The sequence below is a fragment of the Hyposmocoma kahamanoa genome, unplaced genomic scaffold (assembly GCF_003589595.1).
Source record: "Hyposmocoma kahamanoa isolate Upper Pololo Valley unplaced genomic scaffold, ASM358959v1 181, whole genome shotgun sequence".
Taxonomy (NCBI): Eukaryota; Metazoa; Arthropoda; class Insecta; order Lepidoptera; family Cosmopterigidae; genus Hyposmocoma; species Hyposmocoma kahamanoa.
The window spans coordinates 766,840-790,197 of NW_020653712.1; the positions used below are offsets into that span (position 1 = coordinate 766,840).

The window sequence follows — 23,358 nt, forward strand, 5'->3', positions numbered from 1 at the left end:
TAATAAATACCACGTTATGTAAAAAGAATCGATTTTTTATTCCGAAAATTAATATAAACTAAATTTACGGCTTTATTGAACTGTAACATGAGACAGTAATGTGTAAAAACATTTTTGTTGAAAATATAAAGAAGTTTTTTTTACTAAGAGGATGTTCCGTGCTTTCTGGCGGGAACAACTTTTTCAAATTACAGTCCGTTCTGGTTATTATTATTATTTATTTAGTGAGCATTAGCTATAGAATCGTCAACTAAAAAAAGGCAACAAATATTATTAAGAAACTTAAAACATATTATATGTACTTAAACTAAAATTTAATTCGCGTAGAAGCAAAAACCCGCCTTTTTTTCTCTGTATTGGCGACGGGCACAGATGTCAACTTTTGATTGTTTTTTCCTCTAAGGTTTTTTCAGATCCTTTCCGTTATGGAAAAGCCAAAGGTTCAAAACCATACAGCCAAGTTTTGGTGAATTTTCCTTTTGCCAATTTTAGGTAGACGACATATTCCAACATACTTCATTCATCATATTTATATCGTTGGCTTAAACCTCTACAAACTCACTTAAAAGCCAAATCGACTAAATGGAGATTGTTTTACCTGCAAAGGGATTACAGGTAACCTAATGTTATTGTATTTACAGACTTTCGAAATTAATCTGAGTGGCGCTGCAACTGTTACCTATAGATAGTCGTGCCGCTTGCCACCAGGCGCTCGACATGTTCGCCCCGTCATTTGATATTATAATTTTTTTAAATGCCTTTTTTTATAATATCAAGTGACGTAACGAACAAGTCGTGCGTCTGATGCTACACGCCTGTCCATAACAGTTACAGTGCCACTCAGAGCTTTAAATCGCAAAGATCTGAGGGGCACTGCCGCTGCGCCCGTCACCCTGAGACATAAGTTGACAAGTCCCATATGCCTGTAATTTCACCAGCACCCTGACCCTTCAAAACCGGAACACATGAATGCTGACATTACTGCTTGGCGGCAGAAATAAGTAAGGCAGTACTTCCCTAAACGAACTCTCTCACAAGAGCTCTACAGCCTAAACTATACATCAATAGTTACAAATGTAAGTCCTCTGAAATACTGCATTCAGGATATCGTTAAGTCGATGAACCTTGACAGCAATACGGTTCAATGTTACGTCAACAAATATTTCAATTCTCGTCTCGCCCATCCTCGTCAATCTCGACCATTACCACCGAAGATGCGCTAGGAGAGAATTGATATTTTGCCATACAAGTTTTAAAAATCGTCTCGCCGGTGGAAATACACCCTTACGGACGGCCGTACGCGCCTGGCCGGTCAGAGCAATAATGAGTGATTCAAGAGCTCTGATTGGCCGAGCGGCGTCCACGGTGTATTACTAGGGCTGGTACGGGAAACACCGTATCGGTATAAATATAAATGAAAATTATTATCGTTGTCTCATTTGTAATAAATTTGTGATTATGTGCAGTCGCGTTCGATATTCTTGTTCGATAAGTCAGATAGACATAGAAATAAGTTTTATGGAAATAAACAGTCGACTTCCTAAGACAAAAGAAAAGGAGTTTTATTGAAGATAAGAAGAATACAGAAGGCAGTTCCTGGCCCGTTTGAGGCGGATTGGGGGAATGTCACTAACAACTAGCAATGATTAATTTTTTATGGAAGTGTGATAAAACTATTCTTCCTGTTGTAAATGTTATACGGTTGATTAATTTTCAAAATAGTAAATTAGTCTGTTTTCATGTTAGTTAGTTAGTGTAGTAAAAAAGTTAGGATTGGGATGCCTATTCTCAAATTATTTCAAATTATGTTGGGAAGCAATTGCCGACTCTAGTGATTAGGGGCACCTCGACCATGAAAGTATCGCCACGCTTGAAGCATCAAAATACACCCACAAAGTTTGGTAATTCGTCTTCGGTGGTAGGGGAAGTCAAGTACAATTCTATTTACGAATCAAATAGTTAATATTGATTAATATTTTTGGTGGAATATGCTCTAAATATCTATTAATAATAATAATGCAAATTAATAACTACATGCTTTCAGTAGTAAGCAAACAACAAATAAAAACAAAATAATTTGTTTCAAAACGGACACTAATGGAACTTTCTCGTGTAATTGTTCTCGCCCCGAAAGAAACGCGCGTACGCTCGTGAAAATTCGCTCGTAGCATAATTTCGCTGCAAATTGCAACGCTACTTTGTGACCTTTTATAAATAAAATCATATATTTGCTATTGACGCTTGTAGCTAACGAATTTGCTAGGGGCGTTGCGGCTCGTGGCCCTTGGGTTACATCCTGCGCTCGTGCGCACGCTCGCTGCACCGTCGGTAAAGCCGGCAATGAAACGGAACATAAACAGTTAAACCAACAGAAGTTACTACTGCTTGGCGGCAGAAATAGGTAAGGTAGCGGTACTTTGTGCAGTATAGTAGTCGTAGATCTCCTTCTAAAAGAGTTCGTCCAGGGAAGTACTGCCACCTTACCTATTTCTGCTGCTAAGCAGTAATGTCAGCATTACTGTGTTCCAATTCTGAAGGGTAAGGGTGCTGGTGAAATTACAGGCACATGGGACTTGTCAACTTATGTCTCATAGTGACAGGCGCAGTGGCAGTGCCCCTCAGATCTTTGTAATTTAAACCTCGTGAGTGGCACTGCAGCTGTTATGGACAGGCGTGTTGTTAACCATCAGGCGCACGACTTGTTCGTCCCGTCAATGATATTATAAAAAAGAAATCCCTGGACGGACTCTTTCACAAGGAACTCTGCTGCTACTAAAGTTCAAATAGATACGGTGTAATGTGACATAGAATTAGACATAGAGTTTTGTGAAAGCCGAATGTATGAAATTTTGACAGTCCACCAGCACCTGTGACCAGCTGGCAGTACGAATACGAATCGAAATCTTACATATATTTCAATTACTATCTGAAAATGTGCCTTATAGTTGGTATATCGAATATCTGACAGTAATGTATTTTGTAATCGATATTTTCCAATGCTTTCGCGGTGCCCGGTCATTGAAAACAATTTATTGTGTAATATTAAACGATTGAACTTTAAAATTGCGTATTTTGTATTTGAAACATACAATTCACAAATTATTGTTGGTTAAGCGATGATTTTTATTCAAATATTATTTTTATATTCAACTGTGAAATGCCTAAACAACGAATTTCAAAAATAATAAATAATTTATTAAAAAAATCATCACAAAGCTAAAAAATCTTAGGCAAGAAACTGGCACCTTGTTGTACCTTGCGGTTTCAACTTGCAAAGAGAACAAAAAAATCCTTTGCTGATGACGTCATGATCTGTAGCATCCATAGGATGGAAATAATCTCAGTACAGAGTACTAAAAAAACCGACCTCAAAAGCACATGGACTTACATACAATTACCAAGGTTTATTGAAATCTGTTACCGGAAAGTGCGCAAACTCGGATTCATCCCCTAGTTCGCCACTACACGGGACTTGACACAGAAGATAATAAAAATCAGTTCTCACTACTCAAAGTATTTTGAGAGAGAAAAACGCCTTGAACTGGAGATTAGCAAAATCAACCATTGGAATAATTGCTCCTTATAATAAAATTTAGGTACTATTTATAAAAATGAATCTTCATGCGTGAGCCACCCTTAGAGGTGGATGATTTTCTTCAAAATTAAATGGGACCACTATGGAGGTACCCTCTTTCCAACAAAAAAAGAATCATGAAAATCGGTTCACAAATACCGGAGTTACCGCGTAACATACATAAAAAAAACATACAGTCGAATTGAGAACCTCCTCCTTTTTGAAGTCGGTTAAAAAATAAAGGACTAGCCTAAGGTAGCATCATGCTGTATAATGCGTGTCTACCTTTAAGCTACTATGTTTGAAATTACAGTTACCATGGAAACCTCAAAAGTGTATAACATGTTGTGTCATTGCTATGTTACTCATATTGATGAACTTTAACAAAATATATTGTTATATTTAATGGAAAATTATTAAATAATTTGTGTAGTCTATTTATTTATTGATTTTAAAAATATCTTAAGGTTTTAACGTAAGTGGAAGTGTTTTTGCTCAAGTGACCTAGTTTTTTACATAGCTGTCAAGGTGACTAATTATTTTATTATTAACTAGCTGGTGTCCGGAACTTCGTCTGCATAGCGTACGTACTTCTAGTAGCATATTGTGTTATCATCACCTCGTACAACTCGTATCTTAAAGCACAAAGTTACAGAAATGCAAAAACTGGATTGTATGTACAATTTTTTCAGCCTGATTTTACATCACATTTCTTTCATATTCACACACTGGCTTGTGCCAATTCTTAAAGTAATGCATCCAAATTAATACCCTTTATAAGAAATTTAAAAATAAAGAAAAACTTTTGTCGTCTCCCGAATAATCACTCTTTTAAGCTGCGAGTTTGAGAAAGTAAGTCATCGTTATGCTAATTTTCATAGTTTTATTGGTTCTCCTTAAAAAAATTTGTCTCTTATTTCACCCCCTTTAAGAGCCTATACACACGGTGTATTTTATACGTGCCGACGACTCGCGTATACGTCGCACATTTTGATAAGTGTTGCATCCCGGCTGAATCAGCCTTAAATCGCACCAGACTTACTTCGGTATTCTTCTTTTCTTCAATAAAACTGTGTAAAATGTAAATCTTCCGGTTTATTGAAACATAGGGAAGTGGACTATACATTCCATAGAAACTCATTTGAACACCTGCACGCTGATTTTGATTCAAATAGGAAAATGAACCAACCGGGAAGTCTCGAAATCAGATGGATTTCCGAGCGAGAAGATGAACCTGATTCCTACTATATCTTTCCAATTTGCGAGTTAAATCAACCATTGTTACGATTTGAAATATCAAAAGTTTCCGATCGGCCAGTTGTGAATCGCGATTATGCGCCTCGACTCGGAAACATGCAGTTCCCGATTGGGTGAAGCAATCAAAATTAAGCTGCTTATCTCTATGTGCAACTGACTTACAAGTTGAAAACTCGAACAACAACTCGGTTCGGAATATCGAATAGGAATGAAAGTGAATCAACGAATCTTACAAGATTCTCTTATACATATATATGCGGATACGGCGTCACCCACACCGTACCGACTCTATCAATGCGCCGCAGACGCCGCCCGACCAATCAGAGCCCTTTTGAATTATTTACGTAATTCTTCACATACTGCTCTGACCGGCCAGACGCGAACGGCCGTCCGTAACAATAAGAGATAGTTTTAATTTTAGCTTTGTTAATTTCAGTTAGTTTTTGAAATGAAGCAACTACATGAAATTCTAATTGTAAACTACGGTGCAGTATATAAGCTTCTTGCTTGCAACGCGATGTTTGCGCGCGGTTGAATCGATTCACTACGGCGCGTATAACATTTATTTACACTAAGATTTATTTTCGTGACAAAAAGTAGCCCTTCTTCAATGCCCCATCTGTCTCCACACAAAATTCATCAAAATTGGTTCAGCGGTTTAGGCGTGATAACTTCACAGACCAACAGGGTTACTGTCGCATTTATAATATTAGTTTGGTTATGGAAGTATGTTTATTCTAATAGAGTAGTAAGGTGACAGTACCTACTTCCCTGGACGAACGCAGCTACTGCGTCTTAGTAGCGGTCTAGTTGAGGGCCCAGGCGAGAAGACACGCGGGGCACGTGAGTTGCCCTTTAAGTTGGATGCTATGTCCGGACATTGTCGCAGGATACTGTGCCTGGCATCTCCGACACTAACTCGGAAGTCTTGTAGAGGATAAGCTAGATACCCTCCGGTCCTTCCAGCTGCTTAGGTTATTGGGAACAGAAGAGACGTCGTAATGAGCGTGTTTTACAACTCCGCCACCAATGAGGAGATTTTATAGTCGACGGCTTAGCGGTGGCAACCGCTAATTGTGCAATACGCAACGGGAAGTGAGCATGCCTACAGCTCCGGTATCTATCTGGAAAATAGGGAGGGCACTGTACGTGCACTCGGGGCGGCTCACCCGAGACACTAGCCTCACGAGAACCGGATGAAGTCAAGCAAACACTTGATCTGGGGTCAGGACCTGAACTTACAAGGTTCCTGTGGGCGCACAGGTTATAGGCCCCTTCTCGTAAGGATCGGTAGGGAGGGTCACTATAATCAAAACTAATGTAGAAAGAAAGATTTGGGGCTGTTTATACAAATAACAAGACTAAGTACGTGTAAATAAATGGCGTCTGTGTTTACGCCATCGACATCATAACCTATTATTATATTATAAATTATAAGGTTATGATGTCGATGGTTTACACAATTCGAATAATCCTCTATTACATACTCATGTACTTATGTATTGATTTCTGGTGTCGTTAGTTTTTCTTGTTATTTGTTATTTCACATTTATTATTTACTTATTATTACAAGTGCTTTTTTTGTCATAAGGTAATTGAATATCATACTATATTTAGGGAGTAAAACACCCATTAGATTACACTATGTAACAACATATACCCCACGTCTTTTTCCCATCGGGTTAAGCAGAGACAACAGTCTTCCACTTGCTACGATCCTGACACACTTCTATCGCCTCATCAACACGCATCAGTGCTTTCATACACGCTCGTCGGTTAAAGGTACCCTTGACCTGGCCCTTCTTTAGGATGGCCTCAATTTGGCCATGGTAAGTTTGCCTTAGAGTGGGCCCTTACCAAATTGCCCGCTCATACACGCCTTATAAATCTGTTTCGTCACTCTTCTTTCATTCATTCTCTCTACATGTGCGAGCCATCTAGCATCCCTTTCTCTATCTTTGTCACTACATCTTCTTCTACGCCGCAATGCTCTCTTATGACAATGTTCCGTATTTTATCCACCAGAGTCACTCCAGCTATACTTCTCATAACTCTAATTTCTATTGCATTAATTCTACTTTCGTGCTTCTTCTGCCAAACCCAACATTCACTAACATACATAAGTATGTAACAATTTTCCAAAAAGGTTCTGTTTCTAGTTTGACATTGATTTCTGTTTAATTGCCCAGCAAGAACAGAGAAACTTTCTACAGAATATATTTCGGTGAGTGTGCCCATAAGCTCCATCAACTCATCCCTCGTCCTTTTATCATCGGACATCCAGTACGGTATCATTCTTAATTGGTCGATAATTCCCTTCAGGCGTACTAAGCTATTTTCGTCATTTCCCCCCGGATCTCCGAGTAGGTCAGACGTGCATAAGTCTACATTCCGCGCTTTTTAAATTCGCATTTTAAATTTAATTCCTTACGTACATTATATTTTCATGGATATTTTTTTATTTTCAGAATAATTACGACGCAAAATGATTACTTCTCAAAAAAAAACCAATAAACTCAAAAGCGAAGAAAATCCAATACCAACATCTTCAAAAAAATTACAAGACGAAAAATTAAAAAAATCTACTAGCAACATTTCTACAACACGGAGTTTTGTTCAAAAGAGTTCGGCCGCTGATGTTTACGGGCAAAAGAGAAATGCACATGGCGCCAAAAGCTCTAAAAAAGTAGGTAATACAAATGTGTCGACTGCAGCTCCTATAAAGGATTATTTGAAGTCTTCACCTTCTTCTGTAAGCCAAGCGACGTACGATAAAACACCCAGATTTAAAAAAGAAGTAAAGCCACAAGCTTTAGATTCCGATCGAAGAACGTCAAAATCCACGCCAAGAAACGTTCCATTTTCAAATGTGACAGTTAACTCACCAGTTGTGAAAAAGAAATTGAATTTGAATAGAGATCCGGTTAACGTTTTTAAGAAAATTGATTCTTCACAAGGTATGTGTATTGCCAGTTTCTTTATTAGTTTCATGCTAATTCACATTAAAGTACCTTTTAAGGTGGCTTCCCACGGCCCGTGGCCTATATCGCGGCCCGCGTCACGCGTTTCGCGCGAACTCGCCATGGGAAGAGGGCCGCCCGAACACTCCCGTGCTCGCCCGTGGCGGCCAGTTCAGATCCGCCGCCGCTCGAATACGCGCCGCCATGCGTGTCGGCTCGCCCGGAGTCGCCGGCTTCGCGAGCACACCCGTACAAATCGGCACGTTTGACATCACGGCCCGCGGGATACACCATTAGCTGCCAATTGCCCAACAAAACATTAAATATAGGGACCTAGTAGTAATTATTTCTGAAACATGAAAGTAGTATGGATGGTATAAAAGAATAAGCTCTATTGTAACATGTGTAGTCGAACTTCAGAGACAGAATGATGGCGCATTTGCACCGGGTTGTCTGCCGACCTTCTGCAGACTACTTTGCCTGCCGAAGACGACACGGTCGACTTGCCATTTACACTTAGTAGTCTGCCGCCACGACGCACCCAGCCGCTTCGGTCGTCTTCGGGTGCAAACGACTGTCGTCAAACGACTCACTATTCACACCGGGTAGCTTGCGAAACTCGCCTGACGACTTGGTGTAAATGCGCCATGAGGAACGTAGTTATGATATCAATATTTACGGTGTCAATGAAAGAAATTATTTCTCACAAATTTCGCAACATTGTTGGTCTAAAGCTCCACATTTATTAGCGAACATGTGCGCTGTATGAGCCGACAATCGTGCTGATGATGGGCTGTCATCCGAAGTTTTTGACGTAAAATGCCTGTATCAAGCACTACCAACGTTCAAACGAAAATGTTTTCTGTGGCTGTTTCAAAAGCAATCTCGGGACGTGGGCTTTGCGCAATAGCTGCTTGTGTATTTGTGTCTAATTGGCATTGTGCATTTTAAATTTACTATTATTGTTCTTATTATTCAAGTTGATTATTATTTTCATGTGTAAATGTTTATGTCAAATTTAATTTATTTACTGTCTGATTCTGTTACTAAGTACTTGAATTTAGTTTTTTTTTAATTGTGGTGTTCTATTTCTATGATAGTCCATGGCAGAATATCAGCGAGGGCTATGTAATTAACACAGTCCTCAAATGCTGAATCATGGACGGTTTTGACATGCTTTTTTTTTTATGAACGAATTATTTGATTTTATAATTGTTTGTATTGTATAATGTATTTTGCACGGCAAATAAATACGATTTTATTTTTATTTTACTGTATGTCATTTGAGTTGCTGGATAATTTAAACTTAAACCAACATGTTGTGAAAATATTCGCTAATGAAAGTTACAATTAAATTATAAATTCACAGATTCAAAACCTAAAAAAACAGACAAAAATGTCACTAGAGAAGTACACAAAGTCCAATTGAAATCTAAAACTGTAGAGAACAACAAAATTGATACTCGAGAAAGAACACAGACAAGAACATTAACCAACGACGAGGTGAGGATGTTGACACCTACAGTCGTTGATAATAATGCTCAGATGATTAATTTGACTAAAACATTAAAGGCTAAACCCAAAGCCTTTTATGTTGAGTTGGATGATAAGCATAAAAAGGTACGTATCGACCATTCATTGCCGAACATGTTAACCGTGGGATACAACATATTTTCAATAAGGCCGACATGTCAATCACGCCGATATTTTATTTCAAAAATGTTTGATGACATGTCGGCTTGCAAAAGCATTCCTAACAAAGATATTGGCGACGGAAGAAAAAAAACTGGAAGTGCCTCAATGCCTCGATAAGTATCAGAACGCCTGTCGCTGAAACTCACGCCATATTATTACCGCTTGGCATATCGTTGAAATTTGAATACCTATCATTGCAAGTTACATTTTCATTTTATATTGAAATTTCATTAATGTGCCGCCATCTAGCGACAATATCTGAAAGACGACGAACGATTCCTATTAACATTCTCCAAAAAAAAGCTGACCATAAAATAAAGCGGTATAAGGTTTACTTTCACTTCTTGTAACACAGTATCTATTGTGATATACAGAAAACGGAAAATTTATTAAAATAAAATGAGACATAGCGGTGATATAAAACACCATCGTGGATAAGTGCGATTTTATAGGTACCATTTTTGCACTAGAAAGTAGCAAAATAAGGCATTTTTCCACGATTTCGAGATTTCGAGGACTCGACCATAACGTACTAAGCGAAAATGGCGGAAGCACAAGTTTGAGGAACTCCGCGTACTGTTGGCATACGTGTTACACTCACTAAGCATTTCTACAGTTTATATAGGTTCTGTGATATTGGCTAAAGCGGCCAACGCAATATCCTTACTAATGAATAGACACCATCTCGATACTCATTCGTAGGTAGGCAATATACTTGTAATTTTTATGGTTTTAAGCCTATGTCATCGTAAGATATTGTAAATCATTGTTATAAGAAATCGGGTTTTCAATTCAGAGACGGTTTACACCATCGTCCTCCACTCAATTCGGCACGACACTATACCACATATCTCCGAAAACCTACTTTGTCGTTAAGCTTCATTATATTTTTTCCGTCGCCTTTAAAACAGGTGATAGTTAAAAAATGAAAAATAATTCAGCTACCTCTATTTGGTTTTCAAAGTAAATTTATTTATTTAAGTCTCTATTGGCATTAACTTTCAGAAGGAACAACCGGAAGTTAAAAAAGATAAATCGAGTGAAGAGGAATACAGTTATGAAGATGATTTCGAAAGTTATGAATCAGATTTCGATTCTTACTACAGTGACGGTTCAAAGGTTTCGACTGGGGAAACGAGTAACGAAGAAGAACATAGTAACGAAGAGAAAAGTGATAATTCCATTAATGAAGAAAATTATGATAAAGAGAATTCTAATGGAGAAAGTAGTGGTGTAGCTAATAGGAAAGATAATATAGAGTTCGGAAACGGTGCTAAAGAAATTAAAGATGAAGAGAAAATGTTGGATTCAGGTCAGTAAATATTTTATACAAGTAAAAAGAACTTGTTTCTTGAAAAAAGCCGTGGTAGTCTAATTGTTTAACCTACCGCCTCTCGAGTAAAGGCTGTGGGTTCAAATTCCTCTTCTTCATTCAAACTTCTGAGCTTTTCGGAATTTACTTGCGATATTTAATTTGAAATTTACGATGTGCTTTTCGGTAAAGGAAAACATCTTGAGAAAACCTGAACGTGGACGAAAGTTCACACCCCTCGGAAAGCGTGTGAAATCCCCCTTAAGGTGCGTACAGATCTGGCGAATGTGCTGCAGCAGGCTCGCTGCGCACGAGCATTACGTTGTGTGGTCTGTTCCCGTGTACATGTATTTAATTGCACGCATGCAGCACGCCTGCAGCGTGTTCAAGGAGCATTCGCCAGATCTGTAGATATGCACCCTAACCCGCATTACGCCAACATGGTGGACTATAGCCTAAAAGCCTCGCTTGAAAATTGAATAACTGCATTGCTATAGTAGTAAAAAATTTCAACATCTTGTCAATTTCTCAGGAAGCTACGATCTCCGCGACCAACGTTCAGCAAACCGCAGACCGACCCAAATGGAATTCATACTGGAAGCTTCCGAAGACGTTGAAAACAAGAAAACCTCGCTTACTGACGAGGGGTTTCTTGAGATGTCCAGCTCGAGCGCAGTTCTTAACATGAAACATGTAGATATGTTGGAAAAGTAAGCTTTTTTATATGTTTACACCCTAAAGGCATTCAAGGTATTCTTCCTTTGCCAGTCCGTTTATGGATAGTACAGAACCCGTTCATGGAGATTAGATACAGAAAAATATAACCCACATCCACTCCAATTTTTTAACTCGTGTGGGTTATATTTTTCTGTATCCAATGGAGCAATAAACATTTTTGACGTAACTTCATTTATGCCATTCTTCTATGAGGGGTGCAATTATATAAAATGTAGTGCAATTTTCAGGGACATAGTTTTAGTACAAATTAATAGCGAACGCAATAAATTCCCTATTTTTACGTCTTGTGTTTGCATTTAGGTTAAATTTAAAATAAATTATGCTTTATACAATTTCAGACATTGGCTTTTTTCCATTCCGCTGCATGTAATTTGAACCTTATGGTTATGATTTTAAGAAATTTACTGAACTGTTGTTATTTTTCAGGCCTCTGTTTATAGATTTTTCAAAATCAAAACAGAACAAATCCAAAAAACGACTAAACGAACAATTAAAGCAGCGTGCTAAGGACCTGTTGAGCATGATTATATTACATAAAATGTCCTACACTTTATTTGAAATGAAACCTATACCTTATGACTTGTATATGGCAACATTTGGAAGATCTAATTATACACAAATTGCAATACAAACTTTTGACGATGGTATCACAGAAGAGGTCCAAACCGATGAGATATCACTTGATAATAAATGGACACAATATCCGGTAAAATTTTCAAGTTGTGATGTTTATCTAAATAACAACGATAATAAACAAAAGTGTGTTAAAAATGATGAAGATTATTTATCAAAGTTTACGTTATTAATAAATAGAAAATCGGATATCGAAATTAATGATCAGATAAGTCAGAATCAAGATTACATACAAAATCCGTTGAGAATATATTTGGAACAAAAAGATGGCGTTGGTTCCGATCAAATGTTGCCATTTGAAATTTATAAAAGCAAACTAGAAAATAACAACTACAATGTAAATAAACTTAGGAAATTTTTGAAAAAATCTGAAAGAAGGATTTTTAACATATTAAATCTAAATACGGGTCAAAATATTGTAGCATTATCTCAAAATACTCATCTGCCTTTTAGTAAAGGCTCTACGTCTGTAACTTTAGAAAACTTACCTGATAAGAATATCTTAAAAAACACCAATATTAAAAGCATAATATTTTCCGAAACAAAATCAAATCTTATTCTAACTGTACATACAAAGTGTTCAAATGGAATTATGGCAGGAAAATGCATAATTTGTCTATGGGATCTCAGTGTTGCTAGACTGGAACCTCACAAGATATTAATAGCCATAGACAACGTTGCCATTGGTCGATATAGAGGCGACACTAATGGAATATTTGTCGCTGCGTTAGACGATGGGTAAGTCTCTGATTCATATTTTTAAGAAAACTGACGTGGTACCCGGTAGACACATATGTTATACAGCCAGCCCTCTGTACTCAAGCCTCCTCCACGAAAAGGGCGACCTCACGTACTTGATGACTTTTAAGTCTAACATTGTTGTCCTTATAAGAGACGCACGCACAGCGGCCACAGCTACTACGCGGACGCTCGGAAGACGCTAGTGTGGGGGGTCTCTTACGGCGGCTTCCTAACGGCCCGTAGCCCGTTTTGTGGCCGTCGCCGCGCAAACACGCCGGGGGGAGAGGGCCGCCCAAACACGCCAGTGGCAGCCTGTTCGAATCCGCTGCAGGTCCATAACTTCAAAGGCGAAAAAAAAGCTCTCGTTGCATACCCGAGTACGCGCGGCGGCACGAGGCCGCCCGGACTCGCCCATGCCGTGACCTAGCCCGTTCAAATCGGCGCGTTTGTAATCATAGGCCATAGGAAGCGGCCTTTAGAGAGTCAACACTTTTATCGATATAGCACATTGGAAGAGATCCTAATATTATTTCAATAAGCATTGCGCCCTCTAGTGAAAAATGACGGAATGCATAATGTGTCTCTGTTTTTCCGTATAAGTGTAATTTTTTTAAATGGTTTCGCATCTCAATTGATGATCTCGGTGTCCTAACTGTTTAAAGCGTGGGCGCTGGATGCGGAGGACCCGAGTTCGATTGCCGGCAGGACCAATTTAGGAAATTAACTTTTTATGATTATTACATACATATTAATACAAAGATAAAGTTCCTTTATTCCGGCCGAATTTGAACCGCCGTCTACTAGCAAACCGTGTCAGACGCTATGCCAACTAAGCCACGGAACGCACCAGCGGACGGACGTCACGAATTTTTCCATGTGCTCGGATCTTTTTGGTTTTCAACGACTTTTTCCGTAGCGCTATCTATGAGAAATCTATGAAAGTATTTCGTCACCCAGTTAGGTTAGAACTTTACAGCTACCAGCCCTGGCGAGAGATGTCGCTATTATCTGTAATTAAATAATAATTTAAATGAACTTTTCTAAATTAATTCTGGTCTGGGTGTTCTGGGAAGTGCACCGCCGTTAGTCGGATACTCGAAGTACAGGAATTCCCTAGTTTGAACCAGTGTGGCTGTGTTTCACTGGAGATGGGAATAATCATAATAAAGAGTTAGATAGTCAGTGGTTTCAAATTAAAAATTCGTTTACATTGCAGTTCATTGCACCTTTGGGATCTCTCTGAAGAACCAACATGGCGCGGCGATGATGCTAGCGCAGAAAAAAATAAAAAATTGGTAGAAGTCAATAGTAATCGTCTGACTCAAATTGAAATCGACAGGGAGTGGAATTTGAAGAATAGCCACATTGGATTAGAAGAGGTATGGACTGTAGAAATATTTTATTTTAGTTTATTTATTTTAATAGCAGTAGAGGTCCTTGCGAAAGAGTTCGTCCAGGGAAGTACTGCCACCTTATCTATTTCTGTCGCCAAGCAGTAATATCAGCATTACTGTGCTCCGGTTTTGAAGGGTCTTGTCAACTTATGTCTCAGGATTTGTCGATGATGTGAAATTTTGATGTGAAACCACAGGCCCATGGGATTTGTCACCTTATGCCTCAGGGTGACGGGCGCAGTGGTAGTGCCCCTCAGTTCTTTGTAATTTAATCGTCCCGTCACTTTATGTTATAAGAAAAAAAAAAAAATCATGGTTAATAAATTTAGCAACATTCTGCACTATGGACTTTTATACAGATATATTTTAGAACAAGTTATATGGAATTTACAAAGTATATATCCACTAATTATTGCAACTGTTATGGACAGGCATGTAGCTTACCACCAAGCGCATGACTTGTTCGTCCCGTCACTGATATTATAAAAAAAATGATACAAAATGACAGGGAGAATAAGTCGTGCGCCTGATGGTAAGCGACACGCCTGTCCATAACAGTTGCAGTGCCGCTCAGAACTTAAAATCACTAAGATCAGAGGGGCACTGCCACTGCACAAGCCACCCTAAGATATAAGTTGCTAAGTCTCTGTATCTAATTTCACCAGCACCCTTACCCTTCAAAACCGGAACGCTGCTGTAATTCTCACATTACTGTTTGGCAGGAGAAATTGGTAAGGTGGCAATGGTGGCACAAGGATCTCTACTGCTAATAAAAGATTCAGAATGTGTAGATATTACATTGATATCTGTTCTGATCACGATGTGTATAATGGTAGTTACAACAGTTTTAGAAGACTCCTATTTTCGAATCCACCACTTCGTTATGTAAGCTTTATGTTTTATATCTTTAATTCTATTTTTTTTTTATTTCTTAAGCATATTTAAATAATTTCTTCTAGGTATTAAATGTCCACTGTTTTTTACTAAAGCGTTGTGTATAGCTATAATCGGATTGCTTTTTTTATTTATATTCATTTATGTAGAATAGTTCTTATCGATGCGTATCTGTAATCTGCCGTACCTTATCCAATAAAATAAACTATTTTATTTGAAAATTAAACGCCATTTTTTTTCAGACCACACTCGATTGCTTCCTCCTGTCATGCGCGTACACGAGCAGTGCTACCAACATAAATTACAATAATGTCATTGACAATACAGTAGGTCTTGAATTTGTCAGAGAAACTGCAATTAATCAAGATGGTGAACGAAAGATTATCGGACAGGTACTTTAATTCAACTTGCTTTATTTATGACGTACTTACAGCTGTATAGTACGCGACTAGGCATTTTATAAGACAGCGTACTATACAATTAATTCAGCTACGAAATAACGCACTAACTTGGTGTAAAAAGGACACATACCTACATAACGACGAAAGGTTTAAAATAGCAGGCAATCTGTTTAAAAAAAAGTACAAAAACCAGCCATTTGCAATGTCCGTAAATGTTGTGTTGTGAAGCGATATTTCTTCATACAAGAAATAAATTATCGTTGTATCTATTTCTCCGCAAATGTCATGAAAAACATTCTATGTAGCACGGGCGGTAAAAATTACAAGCCGAACGAAATTCTTACATACTCTCGTTAGTAATTTCTTATTTATTTCGCAATGTCACATGAAGATCACAAAAATAACCACGCAAAATATTATAATGTTACGTATATGAAATTTTCTCTACTAATTAAGCATAAAACATTAACTGACTAATACCATTCATACAATCTTTAAACCTCTCTCCTCGATTGTTGTATCACGCGCGATAGTCAGTGTAAAGGCCGCTATGATTTAAAATTCCACTTTCACTCAAACAATAAGCCTACAAATAGTAGCGGATTTGCAATCAGGCCGCCCTAGACCTCAGGCCATGTAGTCAGTACCAGCCGCCCGTTTCTCAGCACTCATCATATACTACATAATGAATTTACTTTATTATAGTATTGAGTTGCTCATACACGAGGCAGCTCGTTTATGAACCTAAATAAATTATACACTTAAATCTTCCTCACTAATCACTCTGTCTATTGGTGGCAACCGCATGAAAATCCGTTCAGTAGTTTTTGAGTTTATCGCGATCACACCGACAGACACACGCGGTAGTGATAATATGTAGAGATGTAGTGATTATATATTACATTATAGATAATGTAACATATCTATATTTTGTGCACAAAATATACGAAAGTGATTTAGGAATATTATTGTATTACGATGCGGTGTAACGATTGGTAGCCCCTAAAACCTGACCGCCCTAGGCCCGGGCCTACTGGGCCTTAGGGCAAATCCGCCACTGCCTACAAATCTGACATCCAAGCAGTTTGATTTTATGACGATACTTTTCCAGACATTGACGTGCGATCTATTAATGTTTGGTCAATATTTGTATAAGAATTCTAATCAGATTTTGCATTCTTGGTTACAGATTTGTTCCCTACAAAAATTAGGCATTTTAACGATCTGGTCTATAGTGCAAGAAAAGTCTAAAAGCCTAGACATCGGCAAAGCTTATTGGTCTAAAACGAAATTAGAAAAAACACAGACTATATTTTTGATGGACCACATAGAACCGATCGTAAATGACATAGATAGAAATCGTGTTAACTTTAACTTGAATGCGGCAAAAAAGAGGTTGTCTAACCGAAAATTTATAGAAAAAAGTTTTAAAATTTCACGCCAAAAACATTCGGAAACCGAAAGACCGACGAGTACTGCCAGTTTGAAAAAAGTGTTCTCAACCGAAAGTAATGTTTTCAATTGGGAAAATGGTATTCTTTGCTGTGATTTAAAAATTGCTGTTTTGGATAAAAAGGAGATTTATTTGGTTGCCAAAAACTGCGGTGAAGTTTTGTGCTGTATTAGAAACGTTGGTGGGGTCAAGGTTCGGAGAGTCTGTGTTGCCAGTAAGTTTTTTTTTCTGCACATTTATAAGAATATCAGGGGTAACCAGATATGAGCAAGCGCCCGGGTTTTAACCAAGCTTTGTTAACGCTAGGTTTAAATCGGGTTAAAACCCATTAATGCCCGAAGTCGAGGGCATAAACTATTTACAACTAAATATTTAAATAGTAAACCGAACTTTGTTCAAATGTAATGACATTATTACAAAATGTTTATTGTTTGCTTGTATATTTTGAAGGCGAATGCACAGTGAATTTATTCAATAGTAAGGACTATTGAATCGATTCGCTTGAAAAATTAATCGATACTTACAAAAACTCGTTATCGTATACCCATGCATCGATTTTCATTAAAATCCATTCGTAATATGCATCAGTAAGTAAATGTCCACAGGATTGCAAGGTAGGTATTGTGTGGAGTTGCCACTTTTTCGTTTAAAAAAGATATTTTTACACACGATTTGTCTTCACAATCCGTCGACTGATCTAAACGACGAATCGATAGTGTATATTTGTAGCAATAGCTCAATACGATTAATTTATTTTTTTTCTATGATACGAAGCATTTTTTGATAACTTGTTATCATAAATTGTTTTAAGGCTTTATTAATCTTTATACCTCTGTATTTTTTTCTACTAAATAAAGGAAAGGTGCAACAGAATTACATATAAATTTATAATAGTAATTTATCACCTTCCAGCGGACACTTCATCAATATCTTGCCTGGCTGTATCTTCACACGGTTTACCGTACTTTTTAGCAGCCACCGATACTGGAACTGTCAACTTGTGTTCTTTAATAGATGCTAAGGTTCTACTTACGCTGGATTGTCTGTAAGTTGGGAAAACATTTTATAGTCCAATAAATTTATATATAATATTAGTACAAAAATATGTTAAAAATACAAAACAAAAAATATATGAAAAAGGTTACGACTATTCTTCAACACAAATAAGACCGTACGGCAGTCTTCGGATTTCCAAGTGCGTCCGAGTACAAATTACCATATATAGATATGTATCATCGGATTAAAACGGCAACACTATCAAAATATTGATAATAAACAGGACAAAGTTATTTGTAAAGTACCAACAACCTCGCAGAACCATGTTACTAATAATATCATAAACAACAATTTTCTCATTTCACTAGCTCAGAAATACTTTCTTTCTCGTTATAAAGTTTTTTCCACGTTAGCGTGAAAAAGGTGTTTGTAATTCGAATTTGACGATGGACTGTGGTGATCGAGTATATAACCAGAAATAGAGACAAAACAAGGAGCATCCACCCCTGGCAACTCATTAGGGAAATGAGACTTTTAAATATCAACTCTCGTTTGCACTGAAATCACAAATTAGAAAGCTAAAATAGTGCAGCGCCAACTGACCTGTGTATATGTCTCCGCATATTCCAAAAATATCTGTATATTTATTGTAATAAAGAAATCTCTAACATTGGGGGCTGTTCCATTTGGTGGTGTGAACAAAACAGCAAAACATCTAATCACATTTCATCGGTAATTAAACATTAAATACGTAATTATTAATACAAAGATCAAACACTCAGAAAAATTCCTTCGATCCGTGTTCATAGATTTCTCATAGATGGCGCTACGACTAAAAAGTAGTTGAAAAACCAAATACAAAGCCACGACGCAAGCACATAGAAAAATTCGTGAGGTCCGCTTGTTTGTTCCTTGGCTTAGTTGGTGTAGCGTCTGGCACGGTAAGCTAGAAGACGTCTGTTCGAAACCGACCGGATCGAAGGAACTTTTCTGAGTGTTCGATCTTTGTTTTAATAATTATAACAAGCTAGTAGAGTAATTTCACAAAAAATAATTGAATATCAATTCAATAAAAAATTAATATTAAATACATTGACTTACAATTATATGAACGTCGGGTCCGCGCTAAAAAGTGTCCGCACTTGTAAGGCGCTAAAATCGTATACAGAGCGCGACACTCCGCTTTAGTCTTCATTTGTTCTACGGACAGCGCGATACTGCGATGACATTACAATTTAAATTTCGAATAGGTTGACTTGGGACATTTTTTCCGTGGTTTTTGTATTAGACTCGTCGTCCATTTATTTGTAAGTCAATGATTAAATACGTAATTTTTCAATTTTTGAAGACACCATGGTGAATGTTTCGAATTCGGGCTGACCAATCGGGACGCAGTGTTCACAGTAATGATATGGCAGAATAGTTTTCAAACAAAATAAATGACATTTCGTCTCTATTTCTGGTTATATACTCGATGACTGTGGTGCATCTAACTTTTTCTTTCGATGAAAAAAGTTCAACTACGCGATTTGTCGTATATTATTTATGTAATATAAATCTGTTGGTATGTTTTATTCTTATTATTGTTGACATTCTATTGACAACGATAACCAATATTGTTTATTAAATTATTTTGTTATAGTTGAACTATTTTTCTTTCACCCACCTTTTTCCTCGCTATAGAGAGGTGAAAAGTTGTGTGTTTCGCTCGGCAGCAACAACCTTGCAGCCTTGCATAATAAATAACTATTGTTCCTGGAACTACATCAACAACTTTTGTTACTGTTTGTTGTGAATGAAAATAAATCGTTTGAATATCTGTTTGTCCGTTTAAAATGGAATTTTATAAAAAACATGCAGTACAAAATCAATTGAACAAAGTCGTATCTTACAGTATTGACAAATCCTTATTTGATTCTCAGGAACAGTCCCTCTAGCGATGTTACGGACAAATGCACGTCTGATAGCAAAGGGCGTTATGTGAGCAGCAAGTCTGTATGCTGGTCATCACATCCGCACAATGTCGCAGATAGAGTCGATTCTAAGGTAAAACACGAGTGACAGGACACATTCTCGTACTATAATAAGCAATTACAATGTTATTTTCTATACTTAAGAGTCTATCAACCTCAAACGGCTTTGGTTGCTTCTGCATAACAGTGAAAATGTTGAATATGGAAGATTATACACTAATTACGTGTGAAAATATGATTTCAAAAAATTTTCACGGTAGAAAAAAAACACAAACGTACCTCGAAACTGTACATACAAGAAAACGATGTATTCAATACTTTATATGTATATACCATTTTTTTAATGAGAACTGAACTAAATAAAGCACGTATACTATAGGTATGCTATTCATTTTTCCAATGGCTTTGATTTAGTATGTAAAAAATTCAGAAATAAAGCCAGTGTCCGTGCCGTTTGACCCAAGCAAAATGAACCGTATAAGTATGGGAAAAAATTTTTTTCGAGCTGAGGTGTTATAGATTCTTAATATGGCACACTAATAGGTCGGCTACATTTACACGCCAAAGGCGACAACCTACACATTGTAAGCACTGTGTCGTTTGACAACCATAGTTCGCCGCCGAATAGATATGAGCGCCGATAATAGACCAACCCGCGGCGACAGCGCGCCGACGAAAGTCTCGGTGGCGGTGTTTCGGCTGCGGGAGCGCGACCTTGAGGCGAATTTGTATAAAGGTGTTTGTTTTTACAAAAACCATTATACAAATACTTTGTCAAAGGATAAAATTACGTATTTTCTATAATAATCAAATTTTTATCAGTTCAATAAAGCGCTCCGATCCTACGCACGCTTCCATATTGTGTATGCATAGTGAAAATAGCGACGCCAGAAATTAACAAATTAATGTTTTAAACAAAACATCTTCGAATAAAAAGTCACTAAGTCTTATCTCAGAAATGTCAATTTCTGGCGTCGCCATTTTCACTACGCATACACAACACAGAGGCGTGCGCGTGCGTACGATCGAAGCGCTTGATCAAACTGAACTGAGCAGCGCGCCGATTGCATTTGTCGGTGGCGGCGGTATGGGGGTAATATCTACTGTTGAATGGGACGTTAACACTAGCCCAGAGGTGGGCGTTTAGCCTGCTTTTTAAAATAAGCGCATAAGCACGCTTTTCACATTAAGTGTAAGCGTTGGTCACTGGTCAGTCTATGCTCTTAAACGTTTTCTAAACGATTTTGGTAGCTTCAAAACTAAAAAGTGATTAAGTGAAAAAGCGTTTAAAAAAGCACGCTTTTTTAAAAAAGCATAACGTTTAAAAAAATAAGTAGTTTTTCCCATCTCTACAGTAGTCTCCTCAGTAGCCGAAATAATCGCGCGCTATTGGCTATCTAAATTAAATCAGATTGAGACAGCCAATAGCGCGCGCATATTCCAATTTTATCGCGCGTGTCGCGAATATCATGCGTAGCCATGCTGCGAGGGCTGGTTAATTTATAAATTAGTTTGTAACACACAATGATATCTATTGATACGCATATTTGTCAAAATTCTGAAAATAGTTGTAACTCATGAACAATATGTGAAAAATATTACAAGGCAAAAAACTAACTTCTTATATTTCATATTAAAGAGGAAATAAGTAAGAATTACTGACACCTTGCCTATTTCTGCCGCCAAGTATTAATGTCAGCATTCCTGTGTTCCGGTTTTGAAGGGTAAGGGGGCTGGGAAATTACAAGTACATGAGACTTGCACCTTATGTCCCAGGGTGACGGGCGCAGTGGTAGTGGCCCTAAGACTTTTGCGATTTAGAGCTCTGAGTGGCACTGCAACTGTTATGGACAGGCGTGTAGCGTACCTACCATCAGGCGCACGACGTGTTCGCCCCGTCACTTGATATTAAAAAAGAAAATCGATATGCGTACTTCGCCATACTGGATTTTGTTCTCAGTGTTCCATATCCTCACTACACTGGCCGCACCACAATCCGTGCAGCATTACCTGTCTTCTGCGCTCGAACACGCTGTGCGTTTGGGACTTGACGCATAGCGACATCTGTGCGCGGTATGTGACATCAAACGCCGCGACGTCATGCGCTGACGCTGACTGTTCTTTGGTAAGTTCACGTTTAATATAAATTGTTCATTGGAGTAATTGTTAGTGTAGCTTAATTTTTCAATGTGTAGGAATTTTGTATGTGGTTAACTCACCAGTTAAACCTGTTATGGATTTTCACCGACTTAAAAAAAGGAGGAGGTTCTCAATTTGACTGTATCTCTTTGTACGTTATGCCATTTGTAACCGATATTGATGATTTTTTTTTTAAAGAGGGTACCTCAGTATTGCCCTATTTAAATTTGAAGAAGATATCCCACCTCTAAGGGTAGCTTATTAGGGGATGAATCCGGGTTTAGCCAACTTTCCGGTAACCGATTTCAATTAAAACTTGGCAAATAGATGTATTCCACGAACTTTTGCGGTTTGGAGTTTTTTAAATAAAAAAGTTATAATTATTAATACAAAGATCGAACACTTAGGAAAAAGTCCTTCGATCCGGCCGGATTCGAACCGACGTCTTCTAGCAAACCGTGCCAGACGCTATGCCAACTAAGCCACGGAACGAACCAGCGGACCTCACGAATTTTTCTATGTGCTTGTTTGTCGGATCCATCCGTCTATGAGAAATCTTAAAATGTTAAAATATAATGTCAATTTACCATAAGCTTATTTATTATATTATTTTTTGGAAATCTTGTCATATTGCTCCCTGTACTTGTGATGTCAAATAAACATAATAACATTATTAATATAAGCTGTTTTTCCCATCTCTAGTCACTAATACTCAATATCTCATTACAGGCCTTATTAACTCCCGAAGGAGAAGTCCAAGTGCATCGCCTCGCCGCCGAACAGAAAACCAACGCTCCTTACTTAGATCTATTTCAGAAATATGTATCTTTACTAAACAACTAACAATTACGTTTGTATTTTACATAAACTTTATTTTAATCAGCGCACAACACAGGTACAGTGCTTCTATTTTCTCAATGACCCTCGACAATCATCGGACTTCCGAATGCTCACGAATATTAATTTCCATGCCAATTAATTATTGATGATATAACTGCATCCGTGGTCAACGGTTACCATGCCGGACTGCCACGCAGAGGCATTCCCGAGCCGGGAAAATATTTGTATGCTCTACATTTATTTCTCTCGTGAGTTTGGGTGTAATTTGTGGTTGTCTATTTTATTTATTTATTTTTTATTAGGTTGTTAGATTTAAAATCTATAATAATTTGAATTTTGTACAACGTACTGTATTCTT

At 37.7% G+C, this 23,358-nt stretch overlaps 1 protein-coding gene across 1 annotated transcript; it reads left to right on the plus strand.

Moving 5' to 3' along the window:
* The first annotated feature begins 7,316 nt into the window (after positions 1 to 7,316).
* On the plus strand, positions 7,317 to 23,031 carry LOC113226069. Its single transcript, XM_026458587.1, has 13 exons — positions 7,317 to 7,788; positions 9,161 to 9,415; positions 10,508 to 10,657; positions 10,745 to 10,798; positions 11,331 to 11,508; positions 11,963 to 12,907; positions 14,127 to 14,289; positions 15,441 to 15,590; positions 16,789 to 17,266; positions 17,965 to 18,097; positions 19,971 to 20,094; positions 21,982 to 22,146; positions 22,890 to 23,031. The coding sequence occupies exons 1-13, from the start codon at positions 7,317 to 7,319 to the stop codon at positions 23,001 to 23,003; spliced, it is 3,381 nt and encodes a 1,126-aa protein (XP_026314372.1). The 3' UTR covers positions 23,004 to 23,031.
* The last annotated feature ends 327 nt before the right edge of the window (positions 23,032 to 23,358 follow it).

Bases quoted from the DNA above. Each gene is read 5' to 3' on its own strand.
- LOC113226069 (XM_026458587.1), top strand. From the start codon at position 7,317: ATGATTACTTCTCAAAAAAAAACCAATAAACTCAAAAGCGAAGAAAAT. The intron at 15,591-16,788 runs GTACTTTAATTC...TCTTGGTTACAG, and splicing joins AACGAAAGATTATCGGACAG to ATTTGTTCCCTACAAAAATT. The intron at 22,147-22,889 runs GTAAGTTCACGT...ATCTCATTACAG, and splicing joins CTGACGCTGACTGTTCTTTG to GCCTTATTAACTCCCGAAGG.